The sequence below is a fragment of the Colobus angolensis genome, unplaced genomic scaffold, assembly GCF_000951035.1.
Source record: "Colobus angolensis palliatus isolate OR3802 unplaced genomic scaffold, Cang.pa_1.0 Scaffold1, whole genome shotgun sequence".
Lineage (NCBI taxonomy): Eukaryota > Metazoa > Chordata > Mammalia > Primates > Cercopithecidae > Colobus > Colobus angolensis.
In genome coordinates, this window is record NW_012110918.1 from 17,391,695 (window position 1) to 17,418,186 (window position 26,492).

General features: G+C 58.8%; 1 protein-coding gene across 3 annotated transcripts in view; it reads left to right on the top strand.

Annotated features, from left to right (window-relative positions):
- BAIAP2 (BAI1-associated protein 2) overlaps positions 1 to 26,492 on the top strand; it is a 78,226-nt gene that overhangs the window by 25,636 nt on the left and 26,098 nt on the right. For all 3 annotated transcript variants that reach the window (XM_011958975.1, XM_011959107.1, XM_011959047.1), the window contains 3 exons: positions 20,932 to 20,993; positions 21,742 to 21,813; positions 22,499 to 22,636. In XM_011958975.1, the coding sequence (XP_011814365.1) occupies positions 20,932 to 20,993; positions 21,742 to 21,813; positions 22,499 to 22,636 (272 nt within the window). The remainder of the gene's footprint in view (positions 1 to 20,931; positions 20,994 to 21,741; positions 21,814 to 22,498; positions 22,637 to 26,492) is intronic.

Below are 26,492 nucleotides of genomic sequence, written 5' to 3' on the forward strand. Positions count from 1 at the left end.
CCCCCTCCCCACCCCCCTCTTTAAAAGTTTAGACAGGGCCAGGCGTGGTGGCTCACGCCTGTAATCCTAGCACTTTGGGAGGCCGAAGCAAGTGGATTGCCTGAGCTCAGGAGTTCGAGACCAGCCTGGGCAACATGGGGAAACCCCGTCTCTACTAAAATACAAAAAATTAGCCGGGCGTGATGGCACACGCCTGTAATCCCAGCTATTAGGGAGGCTGAGACAGGAGAATTGCTTGAACCTGGGAGACAGAGGTTGCAGTGAGCTAAGGTCGTGCCATTGCACTTCAGCCTAGGTGACAGAGCGAGACTCTGTCTCAAAAAAAAAAAACTTTAGACATCATCAAACGGATTCTTACTACGGAAGATATGGACTTAGCCTTTTTATGCTGTCCCTTGCCCCACCCAGTATAATTATCACAATATTTGTTTAAACTCACGTACGGTGTTATCTGATACTAATTCTTTTCATGGCTAAGGCAGGCACTGTATTATGATGAGTGTACAACTTCACTGAGGTGTCTGAGTGTCCAGTGTGATGAGTTTTGACGTGTGTGTACCTGTGAAGCTGTGGCCACAATCACCACAGTGAACTCGTCTGTCTCTCCCAGAGTCCTTGGGCCCCCCCTCCCCATCTCCAGGCAACCACTGATCCGCTTTCTGTCATTGTAATTTAGTGTGCATTTGCTAGAGTTTTACATAAATGGAACCGTACGGCGTGTCTTCTTTTTTGGTCCGGCTTCCTCGGGTGTGTGTGGTTATTCTGAGCCGTGTTGCTGCGGCGCACGTCAGGAATTTGTTGCGTTTCGTAGCTTGCAGGTCCTGTGGTGCGAAAGTGCCACGGTTCGGTCGTACCCTCACCTGTTGACAGACATCTGGGTGTTTTTAGTTTGGGGCATTCTCAAGTTTGCATTTCCTTCATTAACTGATGTCGTGGAGCATCTTTTTTTGTGTTTTGTTCATCTCTCTCGGTGAAGTGTGTGTTAGAATCTTCCCCGTTTGTTCCACTTGGGCTTTTGTCGTCTTTAGTTATAAAAGTCCTCTGTATACTCTAGATGGAAGTCCCTTGCCAGGAATCTGTTTTGCACATATTTGATTCCAGTCTGGTGGGCCTTTCCTTTTTGTAATAGTGGTTTTAGTTTTTTTGAGAGCAAATCTCACTCTGTCACCCAGGCTGGTATGCAGTGGTGCGATCTCGGCTCACTGCAACCTCTGCCTCCCAGGTTCAAGCAATTCTCCTGCTTCAGCCTCCTAAGTAGCTGGGATTACAGGCACCCACCACCACGCCCGACTAATTTTTGTATTTTTGGTAGAGACGGGGTTTCACCATGTTGTCCAGGCTGTTCTCGAACTCCTGCCTTCAAGTGATCCTCCTGCCTTAGCCTCCCAAAGTGCTGGGATTATATAGGCGTGAGCCACTGCACCCAGCTCTGTAATAGTGTTTTTAGAACAAAAGTATTTAATTTTAATGAAGTCCAATGGACTGATTTTTTGTTTGTTTGTTTTGGTATTACAGTGTTTTTGGTTTTGCAGTTCGTGGAATTTTGTTATTACGGCTCTGTGGTATTTATTATGACGCCTTTGCTTTTCTGGAGTTAATAATGGCCTCGCTTCTTGGTTCGCTTTGTTCTCAATGCACCGTCACGAATTTCTCCCCAAAGCCTCAGCCACACCCTTACGCTGGCTTTGCTGTTGGCTGGGAGGTCAGTCTCTGTCTCTTCTCCTTTTGGAGCTGCCCTGCTCCCTCCTGGGCTGCTGGGCTGTGCAGAGGCAGCTTCTCCTCCCGCGTCAGAGCCCCGTGTTTTCTGGGTCCTGTGTCTTTTCTTTTCCTGTACTCCCACCATTCGGGGAATCGTCTTTTTCTTTCTTTCTTTCTTTTTTGTTGTTAGATTTCTGAGTAGGTGAATGGGGAATGCGTTTGAGCCAGTGTGTGTCTGCCATTGTCTCTGCCTGGCGCTGGTTGCTTAACTGGTTTGGAGTTGGGGGAGGGAGATGCCCCGTGTTCAGAGTCTGAGGGCCTCACACCGTCCTTTTCCAGCTCCCGCCACTGCTGTGTTTAGGGCCATCTTGGTGCTGATTTTATGTGAGCGTTACTTTCCCCCCCACCGCAAGCTCTGGAGATGTTTGTGCTGGGCTGTTAGGAATTTCCTGACGGTATCGTTCCGGTGGTGGCAGGTCCTGAGAGGCTCGTCAACAGCATCACCCCGTGATTGGGAGTGGTGTGCAGCCTCTGGGGCCACAGGAGCAGGGACCTGGGCAAGGAGGACTGCGGGGGTTAAGAGGAGGGGTGAAGGAGAGGGGCAAAGGGTGTGTCCAAATGTGTGAGGTGTGAGGTGGACAGAATCAAGAGGCTTTTGCAGAAAGATGAACGGTCTGGAGCGTATGAGGGGGTGAGGCTGGGAGGGGAGGCAGGGCTTTGAGGAGCCCAGGGCCTTGTTGAGATTCCAGGCTTGGTGCCACAGGCAGATGGATTTGTGCAACCTGCCTTTCTGTGTCTTAGGTCCGTCTGTGTTCTTACCACATGCAGATACGTTCGTTTTCACTGCTGTAGAATATTCCGTATACGTGTAGCAGTTTCTTTGTCCTCCTCGATGAGTAACTGAGTTACCCCCGGTGAGTTTTTCTAGATGAGCTGCTCCGAGGGGCCTTGAGGCTAAGCTCTCCTGCGGGATGAATCCCACAAGGCCCCGTGGGGTTGTGCGGCAGCCGGTTGTGCAGTAAGTGAAGGAGACGTGCGTCTTCCTCGCCAGGCGGGGCCTCCGCAGTTGCTCTGGTAGGTTTTGCTTTCTGTGTTTGCAGGCTGTGTTATTAAGCGCGTGTGTGTGGGTGTGCCTTCTTGATGAGCTGAGCCCTGTTACCGTGCGGTGGCTCGCTCTGGCCCGCAACAGTCTTATTTCTGGTTTGGTGTTGAGTTTGTTTCCTGTTCTTCCTCTTCAGCCCCGGGGACGTTGCGCATTTCTGGTCACTTTCTCTTCCAACTGTCCTTGTTGTCCCAGGATAGGAGGATGGAAGGTGCTGTCCCTGCTGTCTGGGAGTGAGCCAGGCCATCAGTGGGTGGAGCCCCTCCCAGCAAGGCAGAGCCCTGGTCTGTGCTAGGGTGGAGGTGCTGGGCTCAGACCAGCCCTTGCTTGGCCGGGAGGTGTTTTTCAGTGATTTGGTCTTGATACCCGGCCGAGCAGGGCCCCAGCCTGTCCTCTCTTTACTGGTCTCCCACCCAGGCCTCTCTGGGTGTGGCCTTGTGGCTGTGTGGGGCCAGAGTTGCCAGGCAAGCAGTGGTGCCAACCCTGGCTGCCCTCCTTCCTCATTCCTTCCCGCTTTCATTCTTCCGTTCTTCCCACGTTTTCCTTCCCATGTGGCACCTGCTGTGCTCACAGGGCAGTCTGCCTTTAGTCCTGTGGGTCTCTCTGTACCCACAGCTCTGGCCTGGCACCACCCACAGCCGGGGAGGTGGCCTCGGGCTATGTAGCCCTCACGGGGAGGTCGTGTCTTCAGCCCCGTCAGGATGACGGAGGATTCGGCCGCACTGACCCCCGGCTAATCACTGTGGATGATGCTGCCCGCCCCCCCTTTCCCTGCAGAGCCCTGCACTCTGTTCTTCCTGGGAAGAGTGAGGGTCCCGGCGGCCCCCCGTCACTGTAGCCAAGAGTGCTGCTCTGAGTGAGCCTCAGGTCTCCGGAGCAGGGAGCCGGCCTTGGCCTGCGGGAGCTTTTGTGCTTCTGAACCAGAGCCTGGCCCGGGGTTGAAATCCCAGAGAGTCCTTTTTTGCTTTAAATGAGCAGCTGGGGCTGCCCCTTTGTTCTCTCTCTTTCTGGAGTGAGGAGTGGCTGGGTCAGAGCCGGTCTTTGGTGCCGTGGGTCTTTCTGTGCCTGCGGCTCTGGCCGCGTGGTGCACAGCTGGGGAGGCAGCCTCCGGCTTTGTGGCCTGCAGACCTCACAGAGGGAAGGGCCTCCTGTCTTCAGTCAGAGGTGGTTTTTCCCTGCAGTGAGAGAGTTTCTGCAGTTAACTCTCAGGGCTTTACTTTGATATGGAAGTGCTTAGTCAGGGAATGGAGTGGCAGCTCCAAGTTCCAGAAGCTTCTCACAGCCCTTCTAATCCCCTAGCCGGCAGCCACCCACACTCGGCTGTCTGCTGGCTGACTGGTTTTCCAATCCCCACCATGGTGCTTCTGCTTTCCGGCAGGTGTAATTTTGGGGCACGCCCGCCGCTCTCAGCCCCTGACCCAGTGCCCGGGTTAGCCTTTTCCCAGGGGCGTCTGCTCCTGGTCCTCTTGGGTTTTGTGTTTGGGTCGACTGGCAGCTCGGGGACATGGGAGTGGCCAGCTGGATCTGAGTCCCGTAGGCCAGTCCCTGTGGCCCAGGAGCAAGCCTGGCAGAGGTGACCCGAGGGAGGGCGGGCCCAGCCTGGTCACAGAAGCAGTGCTGTGCGCGTCCCGGCCCCCTGCAGGGGCCCAGGGTCCTGAGCTGAGAGCCTCGGGAATCTGGGGAATTTGCTAAGATGTGTGAGTGACTCCTCCTCCTCTGTTTCAGGCCCCTCTGTGGTGGCTGGCACCACCAGGGGCTGGTGTGGAGACCCAAGGGCGGAGGGCAGGGCAGGTGCTTCCCATGCTGCTGGGCCGTAGGGGTGCCTGGGTTGACGTGGCACTTGTTCTTTCTGCGGGTGGAGGGCTAGCTGTCCAGTCTGCCTCACCGACAGCGGTGGTTTGCAGTGCCCCGGGACTGCACTCCTGAGCACGCCCCTCCACCCCTGCTGCTGGCAGCCGCCTGTGGCCCAGGCCCTCTGGCTCCCTCACCCGAGGCTGGAGTGCACAGAGCTGGGCTGAGCCTGAGCGTATGCTGGCCAACGGGGGAGGCAGATGGGGGGAGCAGGCCAGAATCCCAGTGAGCTGGGGTCCTGGTGCAGCGTACACACCTGGGCAGGTGACTCTAGCACTGTTTGCCAGAACCCTCTGTATGGAGAGAGGGTCACGTAGCTGCCCTTTGGCCTGGCTTTGTAGGGAGGCTAATGTCGAATCACCCTGTAGAGCGTTGTCGGCTCTTGAGGACGGTGCCACGTCTCTATGAGGGGGGCTGTCATTGCAGTGAGCGGGGCCACAGCCCTCCCCAGAAGAGAGCACTGGACTTCGTGCGGCCAGACCCACACGTCCAGCCTGTGTTTGTCTTGTATGGTCAGACCCGCATGTCTAGCCTGCCTCTGTCTGTGTGGTCAGAGTCGCGTGTCCAGCCTGTCTGTCTGGGGCCTTGGGCCTGTTGTGTTTCTGTCCGAATGCTCTGTGGCCCTGCCATGGAACACCTGAGCCAGGCTGTTTTGCTCAGCCGTTGCCCATCTCTGGAGGCCTCTGGTGTGTTTTTGTCCTTTAAAGAGGCCGCTGTGTACCCGCTGGTGCCCACAGCATGCTTGTTTGGGATCACAGGGCGTGTGTGTACCTGCTAAGTGCACTGGGCCTGTGCTCTGCCATCTGCCCGGCATCCCTGGGTGCCCAGGAGAGTGGCAGGAGCTCCCTGTTGGGCCAGCCTCGGAATGAGGATGTTAGCTGGCAGGCGACGTTGTCCCTGCCTGAAACTGTGGGCTGGATTTGGTCACTGAGTCACTGAATTAAGGTGTGGCCTGGAAACTTTCCGTAGCTGTTGGCTGCAGTGCACACCTCGTTGCCCAGCGTGAGGCAGGTGTTCTCAGTGCCCACTGGGAGAGCTGGGGCCTGGGGCTCCCACGGGTCAGGTGCCCCTCCTGTGCCCGCAGGTGTCAGCCTCTCTTAGAGGCACGGAGTGGCTCCCTCCGTGTGTGCGGCGTCTCTGTGTCTCTGAAACGTGGGGGCCTGTGCAGAAGAGAAGGTCCTTGGTCATGTGAACCCCAAGGGGCCTTTGGGGCTGTCTCTAGTGGCTCCCGTTGGCCAAAGTGGCTCAGAACTACCATCTCGTGTCACTCACCTGGTAGGGCCTCCTGCTGTCCGTGAGACCAAGCAGCTTGTCCGGCTGTGTCACGGCCCCTCTGGGCTCAGGCAGCTCCGTGCACAGTGCACCCAGGAGCCCAACCCCTTGCTCCAACCTGCCTGTACCTCCCTCACGCCACACTATTCCTCCCTCCCTACAGTAGGACACGGGCAGGGGTGCTCCAGAGACAGCCACCCGAAGAAGCCACCAGGGTACTCGGGGAGGACGCTGCCCTGGGCCCTGCCTCCCGCCCCGTGGGGATCGTTCAGAGCCCACCCTGCCCCAACTGCCTGTTCGCAGAGGCAGACGCCTGCTCCTGCTTAACTCTGTGGGGACCCACCAGCGCCTGAGCGGGGGAAGGGGGCGGGGGGGCCTCGTGTTGGGGGGTATGGAGGGCCTTGTTCCCTTCTGGCTGCAGCTAGGGGTGGCCCAGCCCTGCCCGCCTACTGACAGCTTTGCGGTGCAGGCTCAGCTCTTCGGGGGGATTAGCAGCCGTCCTGATGGGATTGGCTGAGTTGCAGCCACGGCAGCCAAGTGTGGGCCCCTGGTCTGGCTGCTCGTGGTTTGATCCTGAGCCGTTTCTGTGATCAGCTGCGAGCGTGGCCGGCAGAGGGGCTGCTGGAGTCTCACTCAGCGAGAGGCTCTGAGGCCCGGCTGGGTGTCGGTGTCCTCTCTGGCGTTGCTGCTGCTGCTCTCTTTGGCCCAGCATCACAGCAGGGAGGCACCTTTCCTCCCTGAGGACTCGCCACAGCGTCAGGCCTCAGCCGGCCAGAATAGGGAGGACAGCTGGTCTCTCCCCTGCGATGCTGGGGCCGCCCGTCCCCCAGGTGAGGCACAGCTGATGGCGCCTGCCATCCCTCGGTGCTGTCACCAGTGCTCCCTAGGGAGGGAAAGAGAGGAGCCGCTCAGCCTTCCTCCTCAAGCCAGGAGCTGCTGAGGTGCTGGCCGCCTCCGATGGGGCTCCACATAGTGTTGGCCACAGGCTGAGGGGCCTGGGGGCCCAGGAGCCTCCGTGGGCAGGTGTCTGCGTCTCTGGGGTCCTGTGGGACGTGGGTCCTGTGCACTTTGGGTGGTGCCAGTTGGTGGAAGCATGGGCATGTCAGGCCTGACAGACACTGGTCACAGGCACCCAGGGATATGACGGCTGGCGCTCTCAGGGCGGCCTCTGCTCCTGTTTGCGTCTGGTAGGGTTTGGAGCCAGTTAGTGGCTGAGAAACTCTCCCAGGAGCGATGTTCCCCCTTGGACAATAATCAGGGAGCACAAATAGGCAACGCTGGTTAGGAGCAGACCACGCTCACGGCATTGGTCTTCCCCACGGACATGCGTGAGGAACTGGAGGTCTGAATGGCTTCTGTCCCCTGCAGAGCAGCTGTCGGAGGCGGTCTGTCCCCAGAGGCCAGGACCCTGGTCAGTGCCATCCGGGTCACAGGTGTTCTTTTGGCCCCCAGGTGTAGGAGGGCAGCGATACGGGGTCCACACCAGAAGCCGCTCTTGAGTCCTCAACCCCCAGGATCAGTGTGAGACAAAGCCCAGGATCTAGGGACCCCACAGTCAGCAGCCGCAAAGACAGAGCCAGGACCTGAGCCCGTCTCAGGGGGCTCCACTCTTGTGTCTCCTGTCCCCGCTTCCCTGCCCTGAGGAGGGTGCCCCCAAGTCTGGTACTGCAGAGAAGGCCACCTCGATGTCCCCTTGGTTGTGGCATGCTACTGGAGGGCCTGGGGGGACTCCAGTTCCGCGGAGGGGTCTTTCTCAGGTTAGGGGGCCATATCTGGTTGCCAGTGCCGCTGTCCAGCCTTGAGTTCCGGGCCGTGGGAGGTGCCAGTGGGTTCCCTTGTCCGCAGTCTGTGACCATTGTCCCAGACGTGCTCCTGCATACCCGCTGCCGAGCTCCAGCTGTTCCAGGCTCCGCCACTCCCCAGTCACACATTCGACAACTTGTCCGGCACTGGGCCCCGTAGAAACAGCCAGGACAGGGTCTCAGCAGCCCCAGGGGTGGTCCCGGCGGCAGAGGCTGGGCTAAGAAGTATGCGCTGGGCCCTCCGGCTGTCCCCGCTGTGCTTGTTTATTTAAACGTCTGAAGGGCAAACGGCAGAACATCAACTTCTGGTTGCTCTGAATAGTGGGTCCACGGGCGTTTGTGAGAGTCTCCTTTGTACAGTTTATACATTGGAAGCATTTTTGTAATTGTTAGCGCAGTCACATGCAGGCGGTTGCATCACTGCAGGGCTGACTGGACTGTGTCCCGGGCAGAGACTGAGCACGTGCATGCACCCAACCAGAGCACGCACGCGGGCACAGAGACACGCACGCGTGCACAGATAGTCCTAGATCCAAGTACCGAGGGGCAGCGCTCATGCCGCCCCATGGAGTGCTGGAGGGGTGACAGGGAGACTGACCCCTGGTAAGGTGGTCAGAGAGACTGGGGAGCGGTCCACGGGGCGGCCGCTCTGAACTGCCCACCTGGCTTCTTGGCAGCCCCCGCTCATGGCCATGGGACTCTGTGGGCAGCTGGGGTCCAGGGCCGGCTTCAAGGACGCCTGGTGGGAGTTCTTGAGTCTGTTCCCTGCCTCTGCAGTGGCCCCTTCCTTTTCGGGAGGTGCAGTCTGCGAGGCCCCTGGAAAAACCTGGGTGGGGGGCATGGTTCCCCGTCCATGGCAGCTCCCTCTGCCCACTCGGGGGACCCCCCCCGGGGCTGTCCACTTACAAGCTTGCTCTGGCCAGCACGTTCCTGGGCAAGGTTCAGTTCCCCTCCCAGCCTTTCTGTTTTCCCCGGACATGTGGGAGCCGTGCCTAGGGCACCTTGGGAGGATGCCATACCGTGGGACCTGAACAGGCAGCGGAGGTGGCCAGGGTCTTTGGAGGTGCACTTGTTGTACCCAGGAAGATTGGAGAGTTTTTTGTTTTCTTGTTTTGGTTCTTTTTTTTTTGGGTGGTGGTGGTTTTGTTTATTCCCCTTTTTGGAGACAAAGTCTCTCTCTGTCACTCAGGCTGGAGTGCGGGGGCACAGTCACATAGCTCATTGCAGCCTCCTGGCCTCAAGTGATCCTCCCACTTCAGCTTCTGAGGAGCCAGGACTACAGGTGTGTGCTGCCACGCCTGTATAATTTTTAAACTTTTTGTAGAGACAAGATCTCGCTTTGTTGCCCAGGCTGGTTTCGAACTCCTGGACTGAAGCGATCCTCCTATCTCGGCCTCCCAAAGTGCTGGGATTACAGGGGTGAGCTACCATGCCCGGCCAGAAGTTGGTTTTGAAAGGCAAATTTGCCCATGAAGAAAGGAGCAGGCTCTGCTCCAAGCTGTGGCCTGGGTCTGCCCTCCACGCTGAGCACAGACGTCCAGGCAGCCTCCGGGCTAGGCATTGAGTGTACTCTACCAGGAAACCTTGGTCACTCGTGGCCAAAAGGGAAGTGGAAACGTGGAAATTCCTCTGCCCCATCAGACCTCTTAAACCTCCTTGCGGACAAGGAGGCAAAAGGCACTTTGAAGGGAGGAGAGAGGGGCAGGGAGTGTTGCTGCAGAAGAGTTCCCAGTGGACGCGGGGCAGGAGAAGACCCCGGCGTGCCTTTCCCCCTGCAGCTGTGAGAGCTGGGCTCGGCCTGGTCTCTCAACTCGTGTAGAGAAGGTGTCAGGTCAGCTCAGCCCCCGCAGGACCTTGTCTTCATTCATGTGTGTCACATGGGGGCCCTCTGCAGCCCCCATTCCAGCCGCCCTGGGTGGATGGCGACTGACCCTGGAGCCGCCGCCTGCCTGGGACGCTGGGAGTGTGTGAGCAGGTTCAGCGCCAGAGGCCCGGGCAGGCCTGAGAGTCCTTGGTCCCGGTGAGACGGTGCATTGCTCGTCCAGGGCCCGTCCTCGGAGCCGGTGATTTGGAGTGGTGGCTCAGGACCATGGGGGCGGGTGACGGAAGGCAGCCTTGGCCTCTGCTCTCCCTCCACCCCCCTGTCCAAGATCTGAATGCTGACCCAGCCTTGACACCCAGGTGGCTCTTTGGACTTGCTTGGTTTCCGAACTGTGGGGAAGCAGCGTCGGCTACCGTCATCACCATGGCAACACTGACATTGATTTTTCTTCCATTGGTTACTCCCGGCCACATTCTGTTTTTGCCTTTTTTGTAGGTGGGAGAAGAACTCTACTTCTCCCAAGGAGAAGCTGGTGGCTGGAGAGCAGCAGAGAGAAGGGGCGGGAGCAGGAGCCACCCCCGAGGTGGCATCCCTGGGCTCTGGGTCAGCACTGGATCTGGTCCCATGGCCCCTCTGGGGGCTCTGACAGCAAGATGTCCTGTCAGCCCCCTGGCCATCTGTCCTTCCCCGTGGTGATGAGCTCTCGTGCCTTTGGGCTCCAGAAGCCACAAGGATATTTGAGCGTTGTGGATATCTACTTCAGAAGGCTCTGGAAGGTGATGCATGCTCGCAGCCGAGTTGGAGCAGCTGACCTCTCACACAGAGCCCCTCCTGCGCCCCCTGAAGCAACAGAAATACCCAGGAAACGAGTGTTTCTGTGCCCTCAGTATCCACTGGCCAAAAAGAGCACCCTGACCACTCGGTAGCAGCGCCCATCACGTCCCTGAGCCTGTTTCAGGGACCCAAGTCCAGCTCCTGGAAAACTCAGGGCAAGGGTCAGATGCCTTCTCTGCACTCTCCCATGCCGCTGCGAGCTGTTCTGGCTCACGCGCTGCCATCCGAGCGCTGTCCAGGAAGCAGCCAAGAATTGGAGCAGTTCCCACGCCAAGTAGGGCCTAGTGGGTGGCCTGTTCCCTCCTCCAGTGCGGCACACACAGGCGCCGTAACATGCAGGTCTGTGCCTGTGCAGTCTGGGGCATCTTGTTACATTTCCTTGCTGCCCTCCCCCCGTCTCTTCCGTGATCTTGCCCATCCCTCCCCACCTGCTTCCAGCCACCCCGGCCCTCCCAGTCTCCTGGGCCAGCATTATGGCTGTGCTGGTCCTGTTGCTTCTCCGTCAGCGCGCCCAGGCAGACTGGGGTTCCCTGTGGGCTGTGGCTGCCATGCCCTCCCCAGCTGGCTCCAGCCCTCTGAAGCTCAGGGAGGGTGGGCTGGGTCACCTGCATTCCACCTGCCCGAGGGCTGCCACTCCCTTTTCCCAGATGGCTGGAATGTCCCAGGGCAGAGTCGGGAGACCTCCTTAGGCTCCACCTAGGTCCACAACAATGTTTCTTGATTCCCTCCGGCTTCCTGCTCCTTCGGCTCCTCCTGCGCAGCCTGGCCTGACTCATGTAATCAGGGAACAAGAGGGGCTGTCCTCGGCCTCCCTATGTCCATGCCTCGTGGCCGCCTGAGCACCTCTCAGGGTCCAGTGGAAAACTCCTGCCCTGTTTGATGCCCCCACTCGTCAGTTTCACCTTGGTGCCATGAGCAGATGCTCTGCTCTGGGCCCCACTTGGGCCACAGCCTCCCAGCCATCTCCTCGTCCCCACCCTGGACTGGCATTTCCTGAATTCCTGGCCCCTGCCCAAGAAGGAGGATGCCCTCCTGGGAGAGCTGTGGCTGGTGCTGACCCAGGTCCGTGGGGTCTTCAACCTTTGCAGACACCTGAGCCCAGAGGCCACTCCTCCCCCTCTGAGCACAGGCGGGCGGACGCTGTCTGGCAGGCTCTGCCTTTCTTTCATTTTTCCTGACCTCTTCACCCAGCATCCTCTGCTTGGAGGTGGGTGTATGAGAAGGGACCATGGGTGTCAGGGTGGGGCTGTCTGCTGTTAGCAGGTGAATGCACCCCCAGTCCTTGCTCTGGGGCCAGGCTGTCCTGTGGGCCTCACGGACCCGGTTGTCGTGGTCATGAACCTGCACCTTACTGATTTAATCCCAGGTGCCAGGTACAAACATGCACGCTTCCCTGATGAGAAAATGGCATCTAGCCTGGAGCCCCTTCCCACAGCCCTGGGTATTGGGCGCCTGTCACCTCCAGGACATCCCCCAGCCAACAGATAGGTGGCAGGTGGAGGGTTCCTGCAATGGGGCCCTGGTGGCCCCAGTGGGTGGTTGAAGCTCCCTTCATAGGTGGCATGGGGCCTTCCATCCCCATGACCCTCCAGTGGCCCCTCCCCGTTTCAGGGCTCAACACCCCTGCTTCTCAGAGATTGAAGCCATCTTCTCCGACCTTCCCCACTGCTGTGTCCCAGCCTCCTGTACAGTCTCTTGGTTACCCAGGAGTTTAGAGCTTTTACCACCTGGAGTGCCTTTCAGATCCTCCGACCTCTTGGTTTGTAGGAGCACCAGGCCAGGATGAGGAGGTGGAGGCTGTGCTGTTCACCTCACCCTGGTCTCAGCCAGGGCTGCCAACCTTCTTCATGGGAGCAATCACCAGGCCCGTCTCCTCGGGCCGTGCTTTGGTAGAAATGATCTTTTAACTGGCAAAGCAGAGTGTTAGCTGAAATCATCATGCCGTGGCTGTTTATGCTCCATTTGGGATTCGGAGTCGAGCATTTGGGGACCCTCGGGCAGGGTCTGAGCTGCTGTTTGCCCTCACAGATGAGGATGAGGGTCTGCACAGACCTGCCTGCAGCACCAGCCTGCAAGCATCCGAGGCCCAGGCTCCCGCCTCCCCCAGTCTTTTTCACTGTCTCTGAGATTCACGCTCCCTCTCAGCCTCTTGTCATTCGCAGACTATAAGAACACGTTGTATTTTCTGGAGTAAGAAAAGGCTCAAATCTTTAAAATTTCACTGTTGTGAAAGCCGAAGTGTGAGGGGCTCTTCTAGGTTAAAGGACTGAAGATGCCCAGACTGGAACCCCAGAGGAAGGGTGAGAGTCCTCCGGGCGCTGGCAGGCGCCAGTTCCTCGTCACTCACAGTGAAGCCCGTGTGTGACTTGTCTCAAGTGCTGATGGAGCCATCTTCCAGGAGGTGGAATGCTGATTTGTTTTCCTAAAATGAGAGAGACTAAAGCCACGTGCCAACCCAACACAGCAGGACCCTCGACGAGACCCTGAATCAGGGAGGAGCTTGTCAATGGCATCGTCGGGCCATTCGGGAGCATGGTGTGTGCTGATTAGAAGAGGGTGCGTCTGTGGTAACCTTCCTGTGTGTCAGAACGGAGGTGTGATGATGAGGCAGAAGGTCCTTGCTCTTAGGACACAGCTGGAGTACTGGGGGCAGGGGCAGCATCACATTGATGTCTGCAGTTGAGTCTCAAAGGGCTGAAAAAAGTGCCAGTGTGTGTACGTGCACGGATGTGTGTGAGTGCCAGTGTGTGTACGTGCACGGATGTGTGTGAGTACGTGCGTGTGCATGCATGGATACATGTGAGTGCCGGTGTGTATGCATGTATGCATGTGAGTGCCTGTGTGCACGGGTGCATGTGTCTGTGTGTGTGTTCACAGATGCGTGTGAGTGCCTGTGTGTGTGCATGGGTGCATGTGGGTGCATGTGTCTGTGTGTGCGTTCACAGATGCGTGTGAGTGCCTGTGCATGTACCTATACATCGCAGAAAGAGTGCTGAAGCCATTGTGGCAAAGCGCGCCACCAGGGAACCTCAGCAAAGTGAATGGGTGTTTGCTGTACTGTTCCTGCAACTTCTCTCCGGGTTGGAAAGGTTGGGCTGGGAGAAGAATAATGTAGTTCTGTCTTCATGTAAACCGCAGGGAAGAATGGGCTTGGCAGAGCCATGACTGACAGTGCTTTCTGTCTCCTTCACCTTCCCACTGTGTTGAGCCAGAGCCATTCGTGGGAACCCCTGGGTGTGGTTGTGAAGCCGGCCTCGGCTCAGCTCACCCGCAGAGCCGTCTCCAGCCACATTCATTCCGGCTGTGCCCACGTTTGGCGTTGGAGGAAACTTCCTGGTGCCTGTTATTTGAAGCTGGCGGCCAGGTCTGGGCCTCTGCTTGGTCTGGGGCATCTTGTGGCACGTCCTTGCTGCCCTCTCTCTTCCGGGAACACCCTCACCTCCCTCTTCACCCCTCCCCTCTGCCTCCAGCCTCCCCGGCCCTCTGAGTCTCCTCCACCCTCACCTCACTCTTCACCCCTTCCCTCTGCTTCCAGCCTCCCCGGCCCTCTGAGTCTCCTCCACCCTCACCTCCCTCTTCACCCCTTCCCTCTGCTTCCAGCCTCCCCGGCCCTCTGAGTCTCCTGGGCTCAGCAGATGACCACCCAGGGCATCCCCTGTTCAGCCTCAATCTTTGAACCGTGTGAAGCCATCAGAAGGAGCTCGGCCACCGCGTCAAGTGGGCTGCCTTCTGGTGGGCCGCTTGTCCTGCCGTGCCGTCTTCAGGGATGAGCGGTTAATCCTTCTTGTTCATCTGCTCACTAGACGCAGCTGCGTCAGAGCAGTACCTGCCTCCTTGTGGCCCTAGCCTTGCGGGGGCTCCTGTGAGAGTGTCCTGAGTCATCCTCTCCGAGGACCTTCCCTCCATCTGCCCTTGTTGCCTTTAACCCTTTCAGTGCTATGCATATCGCCACACTCCCTCTGTGCCTTTCTCCCCCAGGCAGGGGCCACTTGGAGCACTATGGCAGCCTTTGGTGGACCTCAAGTCCTGCTCCTCCCCTCCATCGGCACATTCGGGTCCCCGGTACTGCCCAGCCTTTGCACTGGCCAGCCCTGGGTTCCATGTGAGGCCAGCCAGGGGCACTGCCACCTCTGTCCTGGCACGGAGGTTCTGCCAGGGTGTGTGCATACTTTTGAGGATCTGCTGGGAATTTTTTTTTTTTTTTCGTAGTGGTGGTAAATAAAATACATAAGGCGGAGAAGCAGAAGCAACCGCACCCGGGTGTTCCCTCTTGTTGGTAATCCTGAGGTTTGGCAGAAACCAGCTCCTGCTGGGGTCAGGAGGCAGCGAGGCAGGTGCTCCCCAGAGTACAGCCCGAGAGGCCTGGCTGTTTGGCTGGGGGGGCGCTGAGTCTCAGGTCCTGCCGGGAGGCACAACAGTCCTTCCAGAATCAGCCCCTGTTACCATCTGCAGCTTAACTCATCTGATTCTTGCTTTATCTTCCCTGTGAACCAGGTCCAGCCTGAGGCAGAGAGGAGATGGCAGGTGGACACCTGGGAGGGCTCACTGAGTTCCACCTCGCCATCAGGGGAGGCCCCATCGAGGTTGTGGAGGATGCTTGAGAGAGCCCCGACGTTCTGACCTCCCAAAACGTCAAGGGTGCTGGCAGCGGGTGAGACCCCCAGTCTGCTCTGCTCCCCGGGGCTCTGCTTGCCAGGAGACGTTTTGGCTGTAAGCAGGCGAGAGCACCTCCAGAACGCACATCAGGAAGACAGATGGTGTGCAGGTGGGGCTCAGGGCTGTCATCCCCTGAAGCTGCTTCTGAAGAGCTGTCGCGGCAGCTCTGTTAGAACAGGCCACACGGGGAACAGCCCGCACCTCTCAGTAGATGCCGAGAGAAACGTCTGGTATATCCATAGGGTGAAATTATATTCAGCCATAAAGAAGGACAGGCTGGGCGTGGCTCATACCTGTAATCCCAGCACTTTGGGAGGCCAAGATGGGAGGATCACTTGAGGCTGGGAGTTTAGGACTTACCTGGGCAACACAGCAAGACTGTGTCTCTATCTGGAAAAAAAAAAAAAAAAAAGACATTCTGTGGCTGGTCGCAGTCACTTGCACCTATAATGCCAGCACTTTGGGAGTCCACTTGATCCCAGGAGTTCAAGACTAGCCTGGGCAACATAGTGAGACCCCATGTCTGCAAAAGTTTTTTTTTTTTTTTTTTTTTTGAGACGGAGTCTTGCTCTGCTGCCCAGGCTGGAGTGCAGTGGCCGGATCTCAGCTCACTGCAAGCTCCGCCTCCCGGGTTTATGCCATTCTCCTGCCTCAGCCTCCCGAGTAGCTGGGACTACAGGCGTCCGCCACGTCGCCCGGCTAGTTTTTTGTAATTTTTAGTAGAGACGGGGTTTCACCGTGTTAGCCAGGACGGTCTCGATCTCCTGACCTCGTGATCCGCCCGTCTCGGCCTCCCAAAGTGCTGGGATTACAGGCTTGAGCCACCGCGCCCGGCTACAAAAGTGTTTTAAGAATGAGCTGGGCATGGTGGCACACCCCTGTAGTCCCAGCTCCTCGAGAGGCTGGGGCTGGAGGATCCCTCGAACCCAGGAGTTGGAGGCTGCAGTGAGCCATGACTGTGGCACTGCATTCCAGCCTGGTGACAGAGTGAGACCGCTGTCTCTAAAAAGACAAGAAGGAGATTCTGAGGCAGGCTGTACCATGGATGGAGCTTGAAGACATTGTGCCCAGGGAGAAAAGCCAGACACACAGGGTCCCATATGACTGCAGTGATGTGAAGGGTTGGGAATAGGCCACTCCACAGACTGGTTCCCTGGAGCTAGGGAGCAACTGCTGGGGGGCATGGGTTTCTCTTCGGGGTGATGAAAATGTCAGGGCGGTCGGTTAGCTCAATTGCTGAGCTCATGGTGCTGATGCCACGGTCGCAGACTCAATCCCTGCACCAGCCACAGTCCCAATTTCTTGGCCGGGTGTGGCGGCTCACGCCTGTAATCCCAATACTTTGGTGGGGTGGGGTGGGTGGATCACCTGAGGTCAGGAGTTTGAGACCAGTCCGGCCAACGTGGTGAAACCCCATCCCTACTAAAAATACTAAAATTAGCTGGACATGGTGGCAGGCGCCCGTAGTCCCAGCTACTCAGGAGGCTGAGGCAGGAGAATCTCTTGAACCTGGGAGGTGGAGCTTGCAGTGAGCCGAGATCGTACCACTGTACTTGAGCCTGGGTGACAGAGAGACTGTCTCAAAAAAAAAAAGAGGTAAAAATGGTGAATTTTATGTTATGTGAATTTTTCCCAATTAAAAAAAAAAAAAAGCCCAATGTCGGGAGGACAGATGCTTGGGCTTCCTGCCTGTCCTGAGGCTGGTGGTGCTGAGCCTGCAGGTGACTGTGGGTGCGGGTGCCGTCTCAGGTGCGAGCCAGGCACCGTGGGTGTGGGTGCCGTCTTGGGTGGGAGCCGGGCACTGTGGGTGCGGGTGCTGTCTCGGATGGGAGATGGGTGCTGTGGGTGCGGGTGCCGTATTGTGTGGGAGCCGGGTGCTGTGGGTGCAGGTGCCATCTCGGATGGGAGCTGGGCACTCTGGGTGCAGGTGCTGTCTTGGGTGGGAGGTGGGCATTGTGGGTGCAGGTGCCATCTCTGAGCTGGGTGCTGTGGGTGCGGGTGCTGTCTCGGGTGGGAGCTGGGCGTGTATGCGGCTGTTGGTATCATCTCGGGTGGGAGCCGGGCGTCTGCCTTCCTGAACTGCAGCCTCCACTCCTCTCTGACTGTGCTCTCCGCTGCTCTAGGCTGGCAGCAGATCTTGAGGATGCAGCCTCTGGAAACCCTCAGGGCTCCCGAGTTTTGGGGTGTTTGACCTCCAGCCTGCTCAGCCTCGAGTCAGCCTCGAGCTGTAGGGGTGGCAGGTCCCTCTCCTGCAAAGTGGGGTGACAGTCCCATGCAGGTTGGGGTAAGACCTGCGGGGAGCCAGACCGGGCTCAGCCTTCAGGAGAGATCGAGGGCTGTTGTGGGGTCTCACCGGCTCTGCTGGGATTCCAGAAAGGAGCTGGGGACTCAGCAGATGGAAAGGCCCTTCTCCGCCAGGTGCTGCCCCCAAGCAGAACCAACTCGAGGACAGAAAGATGCTGGCCAGGCACGCCTGGGGCCTGGGCTCTGCAGCCTCACCTGACTCAGGTGCTGTTTTCTCTGCTGGGGAGCAGCGGCCCCAGCCAGGGTCCTGAGGCAGCCCTGTCCTCATCGCTGTGCTCAGCCCGTCCACAGGAGGCTCCCCCGTCACACTCAGTCCCGTGGAGCGGGTTTCAATCGTAGCCTGGCGACCGCCCTGTCCAAGGTGGAGGTGGAGCTGGTGGGGTGAGGCCCACGGTGACCCCAGTGCAGACCGGCTGCTGCTTCACTCATGGCAGTCCATTGGTAGACGGTTGAAAACAGAGAGGCCTCATTTTCAGGATGCCTGTGTGGTTTTTAGACTTTCATCCCAAACGAAACACATCGCCTGTGACTCCCACATGAGCTCCCTTTCCTGCCCTCCGATGCTCCTCCCCCTCCTCACTCCCCAGCATCCCTAGGCAGCCCTGGGCCGGTGGTGTGAGCTGCCTGGAGCTGGTTGACCCGTCAGCCTGGGTGTGACACTGCTGCACTCCCACACCTACATCCCGAGGCATGGCCACCTGCTGTCCATCACCCCCAACACCCCAGATCCCTGGATCCTTCCGACGGTGATGGCTCTGCCGGTCTGTTCTGGCTCACGTGCTGGGTGCCCTGGCCCACTGGCACTCAGCTTACATTTGAACCTCGTCTTTTGAGTTAAGGACCCACTTGTGCTGTAGACGAGATGTGGGCTTCCCAGTGGGTGGGTGGCATCTGATAGGTGAGGCTGCTTAGGAAGCCTGGTAGACTCTGTCCCCCAGCAGGGTGGGCCTGGATAAGTCTGTCTGCCAGATGGGAGGGAGCATGGAGAGATGAAGAGATGAGGGAGCCCAAGAACACAAGGCCTCACGTCTCACCCCAGGGGAGGCCCTCGATGGCTCTGACCTTGCTGCTCCTCCTTCAGGCCCCTGAAGGACACAGGGAACTGCAGACAAGACTTAGTTGCTCAGCAGAACTCACTGCCCCTCCCGGTGCCTCTCACTGCTGATCTTAGGGTCTTGGAATTCCTTAGGGGTCTGGTGCTCCACGTGGGAGCTGTGCTGGGCTGACCGTCCCTCCAGCCGGCATCATGGCACCCTGGGGGTTAAGCGCTGGTGGCTGCACACACAGCCATACTCCCGGCAGGGGCGCCTGCAGCACCTCGGGAGTTAAGTGCTGGTGCTGGACACATTCACACTCCGTGCCCACGTGGTTTCCTGCAGCTGCTTGTAAGATGCAGTTTAAAAATTCAACGCGTGGGATGATTTTGTGCAGCCGCCGCTCGAAGCTCAGGGCGGGCACACGCCTGGTCTGTGCAGCTTTGCCTGGGCCTCCCCTGCGTGCGCACCTGCTGCAGTGTGGGGCTGGGGGCTCGGGCTAGCGGGGATGCTGGGGTGCACATTTGAGTGTCGCAGCCACACGGGTGGGTGGTGATGACCGTCACCTGACCAGAACCCCCTGAGAAGCTCCACATATTCTTTTTTCTTTTTGGATTCAACAGTCCATTTTTAAAAAGATTTGCTATTCAATGTTGTCTTCTAGATGTTCCTCTTGAATCCACTGTGTGTAGCCTTTTAAGGGAACACATGCTTGTTATTTGGTCTTGACATTAACTTATAATTTAGGGCTGCAGAATGTGGCGAGAGCCAGGCACAGTGCTGCATGCCTTGGATCCCAGCTACTTGGGAGGCTGAGGCGGGAGGATCACATAAGCCTAGGAGCTGGAGACCAGCCCGGGTGACATAGTGAGACCCCCATCTCTAAAAATGAAAAAAACAATATGGCAAGAGCCATGCAGAGTTCAGCTGAGTTGTCTGGGGCCTTTTGCTTCACCTCTTTGTGAACTTGCGGGGCCCCGCCCCAGGAGGGGGCCGGTGACCTCGCAAATGCTGGGTGCTTATGGATACTCTAGGGCTGAGGGGGCACTGGCCAGGGCTTCTGTCCCATGTGGTGCTGATGGGGGGGTGGGTCTCGGGCTCTGCTGATGAGTGTCAGGGCTGGGTCCTGGAACCCAGGCTGGCTGCACCTCTGTGGGGGCTTCTAGGGTGGTTTGCCAGCCCCATGGGCGGGTGGTGTGGTTGCACCTGCTGGCCTTGGTGACCATGTCTCAAATGGGATCACAGCTCCACGGGAGCTCTGGCAGAGGGAGGTGGGAAGGCCGTGCTCCTGTGTCTTCGAGGCCTCGGCCCCTCAGCTCCTCTCTGTGTCCCCATCTTTGGTGGAAGCAGGTGGGGATGCAGCAGTGTGATGAGGCCCTTACAGAGTGGGGGGCTTAGGCCCCCATCAGGGTAGCCCAGACACCTGTGCCCCTGGGGCTGCCCCCAACAGGTGAACTTGAGCTGGGTGTCGTTGATGTCCAGGCTGGAAAAGGCCTCTGATGGCCGCTTACCCCTTTGCCACCACGATTTTGATTTCTTTTTTTTTTTTGAGTTGGAGTCTTGCTGTGTCTCCCAGGCTGGAGTGTGGTGACACGATCTCGGCTCACTGCAAGCTCCGCCTCCAGGGTTCACGCCATTCTCCAGTCTCAGCCTCCCAAGTAGCTGGGACTACAGGTGCCTGCCACCACGCCCGGCTGATTTTTTAAAATATTTTTGGTAGAGACAGGGTTTCACCTGTGTAGCCAGGATGGTCTCGATCTCCTGACCTTGTAATCCACACGCCTCGGCCTCCCAAAATGCCTGGATTACAGCATGAGCCACTGCGCCTGGCCTCACGATTTTGGTTTCTTAATCTGCATTTTTGCACATGGGCCGAGGAGACATCAGTGTCCCCAAGCGCTGCCCGTGTGTCCCCAGGGCCCTCAGCGATGGCAAGGTGAGCCCAGGCCTCCGTGCACCAGAGTGGCTGCCTGGTGAGCCGTTCCCATGCTCCTCTGGGGCTCAAAGTGGAGATGTTGGGTGAAGGTCTCAGAGGTGCTGTGGGTCTGCAGCCTGGGTAGTGAGGCGTCTTGGAGTCAGAGCGGCCTGTGCCCAGCGCATGCCCGTTGGTGTCCCCCAGAGGAGGTTTGCACGCTGTGGTGTGGGGTCTGCAGACCGTCTGCCTGGCCTGAGGTGGGAGGGTCGAAGCTCTTGGGTCTCTGCGAACGAGGGTCGGATGTGTATGAAGACACATGTTTGTGCTCACTGCCACTCACTGTCACGCCTGGGGTGAGGCACACACAGCCTCTTCCTGTCTCTTGCCTTTGCAGAGACTCAAGGTCCGTCCCAAAGATGCTAGGCGTGCTGTGCGTTTGAGGTCTGGAGTCCCTTGTCATTCTAGAATTTTCTGTTTCCTCTTGGTGTCCCCTCTTCGCCCTCCCTTCTGGCCCTGACGCCCCTGGGGCCCTGTTGCCTGTGGTCACAGGGCTTCCCTGGGTGGCTGTCAGCCCAGAGTGGGATGACAGTGGTGACTGCGGGCATCTGACTCCCTCCCCTTCCTTCTGCTGTTCTTCCCAGGAGACGTTCTTTTCCAGATGGCTGAAGTCCACAGGCAGATCCAGAATCAGCTGGAAGAAATGGTGAGTCCCACCCCCAGCGTGGCCCTGCGAGGAGGGGCAGGTGCAGTGGGAGAGCTGGTGCCGGAACAGTCCGAGTTGTCCAGCCACACTCAGAGGCAGGGAGGGACCCTGGCTCAGGACACAAGTCATTCTCTCCAAGGAGGGCACGGGCCAGACCGGGGCTACATGCTTCGCTGGCCGCCACAGCCGGCCACGACACGCTGGGCTCCAGGGAGAGTCCTGGTCGCAGCCCCAGCTGGACCCCACTCCTGCAGCTCACAAGGCAACAAGGCAGACTTCCCCTGGCCTCTCCGACTATAGGCAGAGGCAGACCCCGGACAACGAGAGCACGTTGCTGGCGGCTGGTTTGCAGCATTCTGTGTAAAGCCAGGGGTCTGACCCTGGTTTCAATTCAGGTTCATGGACCCTGCGACCTCTCAGCCTGTGTCGCAGTGATCCCCACCATGGGACAGCAGGGGAAGCAGGGGACAGCTGTTTCTGTTGCCCTTATGAGAAACGGAGCCCTTGTGGCTCTCGGAGGCGAGATTGTCCAACGTTCCAGACTCCTGTTCAGCACTTGCTCCTGCAGCCCCCTGCTCCATAGGCGCACCTGGCCATGCAGAGCCGTGGCCCATCAGTCATGGGGAGGGGCTCCTACACAGCCGGGACACCTGGGGTCTCGTGACCATCCGCCCTAGCCCTGCCCCGCCTCCTGTTCTGCGTACATGTGTTGGAGCTGACGGCTGACGTGTTTTCTCTCCATGTCCAGCTGAAGTCTTTTCACAACGAGCTGCTCACGCAGCTGGAGCAGAAGGTGGAGCTGGACTCCAGGTACCTGAGTGTAAGTGCACCCTGGCCGTGCCTGAATGCCTGTCACTCCTTCCCTCGGCCTGAAGGCTCCCCTTCCCCTGAGCTCCCTGTCCGCACGGGCCCAGCTCTGACTTTATTGTCCATTTGGGACCGAGTGCCCCTGGTGTGCCCCAAATGCAACCTGTGGGTGAACCCATTGCCTCTGATGCCCCATGTGCCCAGTTCCATGCCTCGGCTTTGACCACTTGCGGTGAAGCTGGTGCCTGACTCTGCTGTCCGGGAGTGCAGGAGCTCCTTCTCTGGCCTCTGCAGTTCCCTGGGCTCTCGGCCCTTCCTGCCCCACTGCCACTCCTGTCAACTGGCAAGAAGGCTTGGGCCCGAGGCACTGCTCGAGGGTTTGAGAGTCATCTGTGGCTCTCCGTGGTGGGTGGGAAGGGTGGGCCTCGGCCAGTTTTTCCAAGTCTGATTTTCATCTTCGGGGACCAGAGAGTTGCCATGGGGTGGGGTGGGGCGGGGCTGAGGCCTCAGTTGCGCTCTCCACAGCTCTCATTTGCCGCTGAGCACGCACAGCCGGAGAGCAAGCCAGGAAGGGAGTGTCAGGGCCGCCAAGGGGACCCTGCTGCGTTGGTCTCCTGGGTCTTGGTTTTGTTGCCGGGGGCACCCTGCTGCGTTGGGCTCATGGGCCTTGGTTTTGTGTTTTATTGTTTGACTCTCAGGCTGCGCTGAAGAAATACCAGACTGAGCAAAGGAGCAAAGGCGACGCCCTGGATAAGTGTCAGGCTGAGCTGAAGAAGCTTCGGAAGAAGAGCCAGGGCAGCAAGAATCCTCAGAAGTACTCGGACAAGGAGCTGCAGGTAGGTCTCCCGCCCCCGCTGTGGTGCCTCTCGCTTCACCTTGGGACTGCTCAGACTGCTCACCCCTCAGCCCTCCTCGTCCGCAGGGAGTGGACAGCAGCTCCCCGGGTGGGATCAGACAGAGGCGGGCTGTGTGCCCCTGGTAGACCTCGGGAGCAGTGGGCCCGATGCCCCCAGGCCAGCGGGATGGTCAGCTCCACCTGTGGGGCTCTGTCCTGCTCTCTGCAGCCTTCCAGGGTCGCTGGAAGGTTGTTGGCCGAAGGAGCAGAAACCCACATGGAGTCCTCCCACCTGCGTTCCCGTGATCCCTGCCCAGAGTCCTCCCGCCTCAGTTCCCCTGATCCCTGCCCAGGAGTCGAGTCCCAATCTGTTCCTCTCAGTGGCTGTGGCCGCCGCCCACAGGGCTGGCTGCTCAAGGGCAGGTGGCACTTCAGGTTCCTGGTGGGAGCGGCTTCAGTGTTGTTTCTCTCACCGTCCCGCCAGTGTCACTGGTGCTGCATGCTGAGTGGGCTAGGACTTAAGATGGCTTCGCCGATGACAGGCACGGCCTGATGTGTGTACACCAGAACCTGGATGGTGCCTGACACAGGCCAGACCCAGAAACCCCTCGCCCACTTGCTGGGGTCACAGTGATACAGATGAGAAGGAAACACAAAACAAGGTGCCCAGTCGTTTGTGAAAGAAACAACAGGAAAACCCCTGGCCAGTCACCCAGGTAGAAGCTTCTGGGCTGCACCCTGGGGCGGGCAAGGTGTGGCTGTGGGTGAAGCCCGGGCCTCCAGGCCGCTCCCTTCCTGCTGGCAGTCAGGTTTTCAAGCCTTGGCAAGCCCCGCACACACCTGCCCGTGTGCGTGTGTCTGCGTGTGTGTGTGCCACCATCTCCTTGGCGCCAGATGTGGGTGTTCATGAATGGCTCTGGCCTCACCCTGGGACTGGAGGCTGGTGCCTGCTCAGAGCCTGTGCCCCGCTCACTCCTTGACTGCAGGGAAGCCAGGCAGGTCTGCCCATACCCTGCAGGCCACGCTGGATCGGCCCCAAAGGAGAGGACGGACTGGGCAGATGAGAAGGATAAGTGAGAGTCTGTGGAAGCAGCTGTATGGGGGTCCCTCGGGTGCCCACTGCCGTCTGCAGCCTCCCACTCAGGCATGCTTGGTGCACAGGAGAAGGGACGTGACTCAGGCCGTTCTCTAGGTGCCCCCTCCTCCAGCCGCCTCTTCCCGTGTCCCCAGCCTTTGTTTCGATCCTGTTTTTCACTCCAGGTGAGCTGTGATGGGTCTTGTGATCCTTTCCGTTTTACACTCTGGGCAGGCTGCAGTGTTGGGTCTCTCCATGGTGGGCCCATCGTGGTGGCCTTAGTATTCCTGCCTGAGGCTGCCGCAGCGAGCCTTCCTCCAGCTGTTTCTGTGCACAGATCTTGAGCAGTGGGAATAGGGAGTTGAGGAGAAACAGGTATTTGTTGGTAGACGCTATGTCTGTTTTTCTTTTTCCTCCCACCTTGGAACGTTTTGCTACTTTGCTTTCTGAAGACTTAAGCAGCGGATGGCACCCCCATGGCCTGGAGAGCCATAGCGTCCTCCCAGCAGGCCAGGGCAGTGCGGGTGTGAGCCACCCCGAGCACCCAGGCCGGGTGTGAGAGCTTGTCTTAGAGGGAAGTTTCCTGGGGACGTCCCCGGCGTGGTGTTCTGGGGATGGGGATACTGAGGCCAGCTCACTGAGGGCTCAGCTGCCTGCCAGGATCCAGGAACCTGAGCTCTCCTCTCCCCTTGAGGCACTGTGGGTTTTTGCTAATAGCCTTATTAAGATATAATTCACGTCATCAGCAGTTCACCATTTCACAGGCACAGTCCAGTGGTTGAGTGTTTGCAGCTGTGCGTCCATCACTCAGTCCGTTTTAGAGCACTTTCCAGTCAACAGTCACTCTTGTGCCCTTGGCTCCACCAGTCAGCAACCTGCCATCGGCCTCCGTAGACTCACCTGTTCTGGAATCCCACAGCGTCCGACCTTTGGTGCCTGGTGGCTCATGTGGCGCGGAAGGTTCTCGAGGCTGATCATGCAGTAGCCTGCGCCAGTCTCCTCTCCTCTTGCTGTGGGGAGTCAGCATTTCTTCCTTTTCATGGCTCAATTGTATTCCGTCGTACGGGTACTGGAGGCTCCGCCCTACTCAGGACCAGGGACCTCTCTCTGGCACAGCTGGTACTGTCCTGTGGCTGGGCTCGCTGGGAGCTGGAGATCATGGCAGGGTAGCATAGGGCTAGGCAGAGGCAGAGGCCGGGGGCTCTTGGAGCCACCCCCACCCCCCCGCAGGCTGGAGCCAGAGGCCTGAGGCCCCCACGCCGTCATCCTGGCCCTGCCACACCAGCTCCCTGGTTTCCAGGTGCCCTGCTTCCCGCTGCCAGGCCTCTGTCGAGGGGGGCCCTGACCACACACCCGGCCTCCGCCTGCCGTCCACGCTGCTCTGCCCTGGGCCCGGGTGGTGGGATTTACTCTCGAGGCTGTGCACAGCCGGCTCCTCAGCCCATCCCGCGTGGGGAGTTTGGACGAGCTTCTTGCTGATGGCCGGTCCATTTGTTTGCTGCATGTCCTGGCACTTGGGGTCTGTTAGGGACCATGTTGGTGCCTCAGGGGCCCTGGAGGCAGGTCCCATCTGTTCTTCCCAAGGGGGCTACCAGCCACCTCCAGTGCCTCAGTGGACCCTGCATTGACTGGCCCAAGGGTCCCCTGATTTGCAGCCACCGGGGGCTGGACCTTGCAGTGACTCGAGGGGCGTTGGCCCTGCTTCAGCGCTATGGTCTATCTGGGCAAGGGGCCGCCAGTGGGTGCCCCAGGCACTGTGAAACATTTGATAACAGAACTAAGGTGGCTGGTGGCGGGGCTCACCCTGGGGCCCCTTGAGTGCCCTTCCATGGTAAGTCAGGTGACCCAGTTTTGGGAGTAAGCCATGGCGCCTGTTTCTCACGTGGGGGACACCCGATGGCTGCCACAGTCGTCGCGAAGCCCCCCCTCATCTGCAGGAGGGCAGGGGAAGGGGGAGGGGTTCGTGGCCTTCCAGGCTGTCTGTGTCCTGATGGGCCAGAACCAGGAGCCCGGCAGGGTCCTGTATGAGGGCAGTGTTCCTGTCTGTGGCTGTGAGTTGCCAAGGCAAATGGTCCCCGCAGCACCTGTGAGTGGGTCTGGGCGAGGGCCATGTGGGCGGGGAGGGCACGCAGGGCTCTGAAGCGTGTGGTGGGTGGAGGCTGCAGTGGGTGTGAGGTAAGGTGGCCCAGTAGCTCCCCTGGAAAGGCTTCTGCCACCCGGTGCAGAGACGCTTGGTGAGCCTCATCTTCCTGGCCTCCCAGGGACCCTCCTGGGAGATGTACGAAGCTGGCCTTTCTTCCCGGGTCCCAGGGGCCCTGCTGTGGCTCCCCAGCCCTGGCTAAGTGACCTCCTTTCTCCAGAACTTGCAGCTGCTCCTCCCCACTCACCAGAGGACCTGTGGGTGGCACCAGACTGGCCTGTCCCCACCCGGGCACAGCCTCAAGGCCCTGGTGTCAGGCTTAGGCTTGGATCCGGCTCTGTCCCTTAACGGGTCACATGGTCGCAGCAAGCACCAGAGCGTCTCTGAGCCTCAGTTTCCCCATTTGTGAGGGGGAATGTCCTGCCTTTCTCCCTCTTCTGAGCACTGACAGGAAGGGCTGTGGAGCTAGGACAAGGCTGGTGTCGACCTTCTCACAGTGCCTGCGTAGGGGGCTCTCCTGGACCGACCTCCGCCTCTGTTCCTACCCATCCACCTGACCTTCCTCTGTTAATGGGAGACGGGGCTTCAACTCTTAACCACACAGGTGTTTTATTTTTGTGATTTTTCCTAAGTCACCGAGTT